This window comes from Sturnira hondurensis, unplaced genomic scaffold (assembly GCF_014824575.4).
Source record: "Sturnira hondurensis isolate 20B ecotype Veracruz unplaced genomic scaffold, ASM1482457v3 Scaffold0004711, whole genome shotgun sequence".
Taxonomy (NCBI): Eukaryota; Metazoa; Chordata; class Mammalia; order Chiroptera; family Phyllostomidae; genus Sturnira; species Sturnira hondurensis.
The window spans coordinates 1,915,260-1,921,663 of record NW_028077342.1 but is presented as its reverse complement, the minus strand read 5'-3'; the positions used below and the strand labels follow the sequence as shown (position 1 = coordinate 1,921,663).

The window sequence follows — 6,404 nt, the reverse complement described above, 5'->3', positions numbered from 1 at the left end:
AACGGTGTTGGGCGGGGGGTGGGGGGGTGGGGCGCCTGGAGCTACTGTCCGGAATTCGGAACCTATACTGCCTGCGCACCCCAAGCTGCGGAACATTTGGAGCCAGCCGCATTCGCCAGCCCATCGCTCGACTGCCCAGCTCAGCTCAACTCTGCGCACTTGCCCACTCTTAGCCGGTCCAGCGGTTATCTTTTTGCTTTCCTTCTTGCCTGTCCCCTTTGCGCTATCTTCCCACCCACCCCCACCCACCCCCACCCACCCCCACCCGCAGCTGCAGAACTCTGAGCAGCATTCGCCCAGAGCTCTGTGGAGATCTCCCCCTCCTCTTCCTCGGCTCTCCCTGATCCAGTAGCTTAAGGATTTTGAGGTTTTTCAAGGGCGTCAAGCTGGAGGCCCCAACCACCGAATCGCCCCAAGGGGCTTTCCCGAACCCCAGCACCATGAGCTATGGGGACGAGCTGACCCCCGAAGCTCTGAGTGTGCCGAGTGGGTTTGATGATCTGATCACATCCACCACCTCCCAGGTGCTGCAGGCTATTTCTAATGCTGCAGCTGCAGTTGGTAGCTCAGGCCGCGATAATGTGCTTTCCATGATCCATAAGCTACCTGACCATATCTCAAACATGGGCAACCTGGCTGACACGTCAGGTCCCATGGCTTCAGAGATGGTGTCCCAGGATGAGCCGGTACAGTTCTGGCTAGTAATAGGGTACACCATAGTGGTATTTGCTGCCATACTAGGCAATTGGGTCTTAAACCATGTGATTATGAAGTACAAGAAGATGCACACTGCCACCGGTCTCTTTGTCGTCAACATCTCCGTGACCAACATGATGCTGGCTTTTCTCAGCTCTCCCTTCACCATGGTAAGCTGGATGTTGAGGAGGGCAACCTGGGGCTTGGGCCATGAGAGCAGAAACACAACTTTGCACTTGCAACAGAGAGCTGTATGGTGGGAAGGAGCGCTAAAGCTGGTAGGGTTGACTCGGAAAGTGCGTAGATACAGGAATGGCTGACAGACGATGTAAATGGTTTGGAACTTGGGGGGTGGGGAGCTAGAGGCATGATTATAATTGCGTTGCTGAATTAATCCCCTGCCTTAGCAGAGGCTGAGAGATTTAGGTGGCTCAAGGAAGCAGTGGGGGTGGGTGGGGAACCTGTTTCTGGTGAGCTTTGTCACAAACACCTAGTCTCAGTTTTCTCATCTTTCAAATGCAGTGCTTGGAGCAGAAGGTGGTTAGCAATTTTTGTGATTTGGGATCTGTGTCTTATATCTGGGCTGTTTCTGTGGGGGGTGGGATGGAAAGGGCATGAAAGCTGCAGTGTGAAAATATTTGCTTCCTCAGATAATAATGCCAGAAGCTTGATGAGGCAATGAGGTTTCTCTTCTAGTGTTTTTGAGCTTATAAGAGAGGAGTACCCAGGACTGAGTTCTTGTGCCTCACTATGTCCTTTCTCCCACAGGTGCGCTATCTGTGTAATTCCTTGGTATTTGGGAAGATGACATGCCACCTCAGTCGTTTTGCTCAGTACTCTTGTGCCTATGTAACTGTGTTGACCATGGCTGCTATTTCCCTGGATCGACATCGGGTATGTGTTTCCCAGGGCTCATTGGGTCTTATAAAGGGTTAGGTTTCTCTTCTAGGTGGATGGAAGCAGCTGACAACACAAATAATTTAAAATGTTCTTTGAGTTCCTTAAGGCAATCTATATGAATAAAATTTTGCCTAATTTAGGAGGATTCCAAAATGTGAGTTACAGATTTTAACCGTATCAAATCTTATGTAATAAGAACATCATCTTTGATTTGTTGCTATGGAAACAGAGGTGTGACAATAAGCAAAAGATTAAAAAAAGTGTCCTTCTTTGTAAAACATTTTTTATTTGCTGCATTGCAGAATGAGCTAAGGGGGGAAAACAGAAAAAAAGATGAGTCAGAGGAGGGTGTGGCTTCAGGGCTCATGGTGGGTTGAGTCTGGGAGGTGGGCTTGCAGCCTGTGAGTGAAAACAGAGCAAATGTAGCAGAAAGAAATTGAAGACTGAGGAAGGAGTTGGGAGGAGGGATAGAAGTGCCTTAAAAGGAAGAAGGTGGTGCTAGGGTGAGTAGCTGGGAGGGACTACATTGTTAATCAGTTGGGAGGGAGCCAGGAAACAAGTGAGGTGGGAGGAACATAGAGGGAGATTGAAGGGGATGGAGGGGGCATGGAGAAATCTAGGTGATACGAGATGAAGGAAGATGGGAGATGGCCTAGTGGAAAGGAAGGAAGGGAGAGGAAGGGACAGAGGAAAGACTGACCATAGAGAGAGCAAGATGGGAACGGATGGAGGAGTAAAAGAAAGGGGCATAAAGGAAACCAAGTGGGAGAAAAGATGGAGGAATGTGGAGTGCTCACCATCAGTATATGATAAAGAAAAAATAAGTTACGCTTGGATATCCATCCCTCTTCTCCACTGAACTCCCAACTTGGAGACAGAAACTTTGAAATCAGTCCACTTAGATTCCTATCTTCCAATTGAAATGTTCCTCTCTACACTAACTAATTTTGCTCTTTCATGAAACAAAATGTCACTGATTTGTCAACAGAACTAGTACCCAAAGCACATTGCTCACCCACCTACCAAGCTTTTGCACTTTTGCAAAAGAATCTCAGTTGAAGAATGACTAGTAAGTAATCTTAATTTAAATTTTTGAATTGGGCTGGGGTCTTTTCTTTTAGGTGATGCTATATCCCCTGAAGTCCCGAATTACTCCAATGCAAGGCAATGTTTGCATCATTCTCATCTGGATTGTGAGCACCTGTGCTGCTTTGCCACATGCCATTTACCAAAAGCGTTATCAAGTGGAGAATGGGTAAGAGGAACACAGGATGGCCAGTTTCTGGATTGCAGTAACCCGTGACCTTGGAATCCTCATGGAATAAGGGGAATGGAATAGGGGCTGAAATCGCACATTTCAAAACATGGGTACACAAATACATTTCTCTTAGCTGGAATTTATTAAGAGTACCCAAGAGGTCTTGTGTCAAGGGGTTGTTAGGCATATCACTTTCTATTTGGGGGTCAGTGAACCCTAAAGCTCTCTGACTTATAACTCTAGTCTTTAGTCCTAGCACAGGTATAAATAGCAAATATTCTCTTCCTTTTATGGCCTGTCTGCCATATAACACCTGGTTGTGAGGCATAGGGAAAAGGAAAATTAATTTAATGTTTCTCTTTCTCTGTCTCTCTTATAACCTAGAAACATAACTGAAGAAAATGTCTGCCTTCCCAGTTTCTCATATACTTCAAAATCCACGTGGAAATACCTTGACCTAAGCACCTTTTTGCTCTTCTTCATTTTACCATTGATGGTGCTGATGGTTGTCTATGGTCATGTGGCCAAGAAGCTGTGGATCCATAATGCTGTTGATGACATCAACATCCACACCTATATCTGCCAGCGTGGGAAGAAGAAGCAGAGCCTGAAGATGCTGATGATAGTGGTGCTTGTCTACACTATCTGCTGGCTTCCCCTCAACCTCTATCTGGTGCTGCTTTCCAGTGAATCCATTTCAAGCCACAATGGTCTCTACTACTTCCTCCACTGGCTAGCAATTAGCAGTTCATGCTACAATCCTTACATCTATTGCTGGCTCAGTGATAGCTTCCATATTGAAGTTCAGAAGGTCATCATGGAAATCCAGAAGATGCTGCTAGATGGAATCAGCCGCCTGAGAGGGGAGCATCGCCAACTGAGATCTCTCCCACCCACTCACTGCCCTGCCTGGGTGGACCCCAATCCTGGAGTTCCCAAATTCCCACGATTCAAAGATTTCGATGAGCTACCCAGTCCCCCTCCATCCCCAGAGGTGGAAACCTCCTTTCTCTACCCACCAGTGCCTAGAGTTTAAGCTGCCCAGACCGCGATAGATTATCCATCCTCAAAAACTCAGATAGGGTGGTACCAAAATAACTAAGTTTCATTCATTTTTCATGGCAGGGGGAGTGGAGGAAAGGGTTGGAACTTCAGGGGTGGGGGCCATGTGAGGAACCATGTGTCTCACTTGCTGTTTCATTTTCTTCTGTCTTTTCTCCTGTTTCCTTCCTAAGTCTTCCTTCTAACAGTGAGTAAATATTCGATACCCAGGCTCATTAGAGATGTTTTTACATAACTCTGACTTGGGATCTCCTGAATTTCATCTCTGATTCTGGAGTGTTCCCTTCTCCATTCTTTGTGTGCCCACCTGGCCATGGCACTTTTCTTCTAACATCTTAGACATTATCTCAGGAGCTGCATGAGTCCCCAGAGAATCTTATTCATATTTTATTTAGATGGATAAGAGGTCAATGTCTATATCATGTCCAAAATATTTCCAGAGAAATGACAAGAGAAATGTATAGTTCCTGAAATTTAATTGGGTTCTCTGGGAACTTAGAGCTCCCTATAAATGCAAGTAATCTTATCTCCTTATGGCAGAATGAGAATGAGAAATCTTACAGAAAAAAACAAGGCAGTTAAATGGCTCACTCCACATTACCTGGGTTATTTCTCCAGATTGCAAATACAATAATTTGATGATAACTTTCCTTTAAATTCAGTGACAATTTAAGTGCTCAAGTTAGTACTGCAAAATCCAAACAATTCTCCCAGTTCTTTTTAAGACGCATTTATTTATTTATTTTTAGAGAGGGCAAGGGAGGGAGAAAGGGAAGGAGAGAGGCATCAATGTGTGGTTGCCTCTCACATGCCCCCAGCTGGGGACATGGCCTACAACCCAAGCATGTGCCCTGACTGGGAATCTAACTGGTGACCCTTTGGTTCACAGGTTGGCACTCAATCCACTGAGCCACACAAGCCAGGGCCAATTTTCCCAGTTTTTTGACCCTAAATTTAACATCATACTTTGTCTCATGTAAGCTTGTACTGTCTAGTCTTGTCTTTTTTTTTTCCTGGAAAAAGAAAAAAGTGTAATGTGTTCACTGTTGATTCATTTTCATCTTTCTAGCCTATGAGGATCTCAACTCAAGAGAGATGAGGAAGTAACTATCTGCCATTGCCTTTCACGTGGAGACAATATTATTAAGGCTCTTTGAAGGGTATAGCTTGTGTGTGTCAGGAAGATGCCAAGATGAGGGTGAGTTTTCTTTTCTCCTTCTCTTTATTTCCTTACTCATACCCTTGTTTTCCCTTTTTATCTTCACTTTTCCCCTCCTCCCCTCTATTGCCTTTCTCAGGCACCTTCTCCTCAACTTTCTCTGTTCCATCTTTCTCTTCTTCCTCCTACAAATTCTTTCCTCCCTCCCACCCTCTTTCAATATCTCCTTTGTTCCCTTCCATCCCTCCTTCCTCTGCTTCTGTTCATCTTGTCTTCTCCCCTCTTCACTCCTTTTCCCTTCCTTTAATTCTTTCCTTTTCTCTTCCCCTTGCTCATTATCCCTCCTCTTCCTTCTCCAGCTTCCGCATTCCTCCTGAGTCTCTTCCTTCTTCAGCACTACTCCTCCAATTCTTCTTTCTTCATTCCTCCTCCACTATCTATCTGTTTACTGTTCAGTTCTTTGAACTCTGATGCAAAGTTTAAATTACTGCTTTCTCATTGAATTTTAGTTATTATTCCTCAATTCCCTCCCATATTTCTCTCTTATCTTCTCTTCAAAATTATGGAAACCTGGGGATCTGGGAAGATGCAACCCCTGGATTTAAACTTTGCAGTCCCTACCCTGCTCCATAGGTGTTTGTGTGGGATGTGTACTAGTCAGAGTGAATGGTGATCTCTGATTACATTTTTCTCCTTTACACTTCTTTATCATTTAATTTGAACTATCATAAGGTGGGTGCCCATTGTGCCTTCCTGGGGAATAGGATGGCTCACCGTAGGGTCATAGAGGAAATGGTCCAGACTTAGGCCATAGCCTCTGTGTCTGTTGGGGAGTGAGTACCATTCAGTGGCACTGAAGAATGTGACCTAGTTTACTTTGGAGGAATTGTGCCCAGTAGGAAGTTTTCTTCTCTAGCCACTCATGCTGTTTTTAAAAATCCTTTCTATCCTCCAGCATTTTAGCTATTGCTCATTTCCCTTCTCATTCCCATCGTTCCACCCCAAAGAATCAAAATAACTTAAAATTTTAAAAATAACAACAAACTTATAACTGCAGGATAACCCTGGAAATTCTTAGAAGTTCCAGGACCAGCTAATTGACTTCAGACTTTCACTGCTGCATTGGCTGTGAACTTCATAGTGACTGCCCAAAACCCATTGGCTTTAGCAGTTTTGAGAACAAGCTATCATCATCTCTTTAGAGTGTATGTGTGCTTCTGCTTCCATCTCTTTCTCCTCAATCATCTTCACTTTCTTCTCTTCATCTTAATCATTCTCTTTTACCAAGCACATATTATTCAAAGTTTTTTGAATCCTTAAGTTTCCTCT

At 44.5% G+C, this 6,404-nt stretch overlaps 1 protein-coding gene across 1 annotated transcript; it reads left to right on the top strand.

Moving 5' to 3' along the window:
- Positions 1-271: 271 nt before the first annotated feature.
- Positions 272-4,688, top strand: LOC118986938 (probable G-protein coupled receptor 83). Its single transcript, XM_037045994.1, has 4 exons — positions 272-866; positions 1,465-1,590; positions 2,718-2,851; positions 3,239-4,688. Exons 1-4 carry the CDS (start codon positions 441-443, stop codon positions 3,888-3,890), a joined length of 1,338 nt encoding a protein of 445 aa, XP_036901889.1. The 5' UTR covers positions 272-440; the 3' UTR covers positions 3,891-4,688.
- Positions 4,689-6,404: the final 1,716 nt, after the last annotated feature.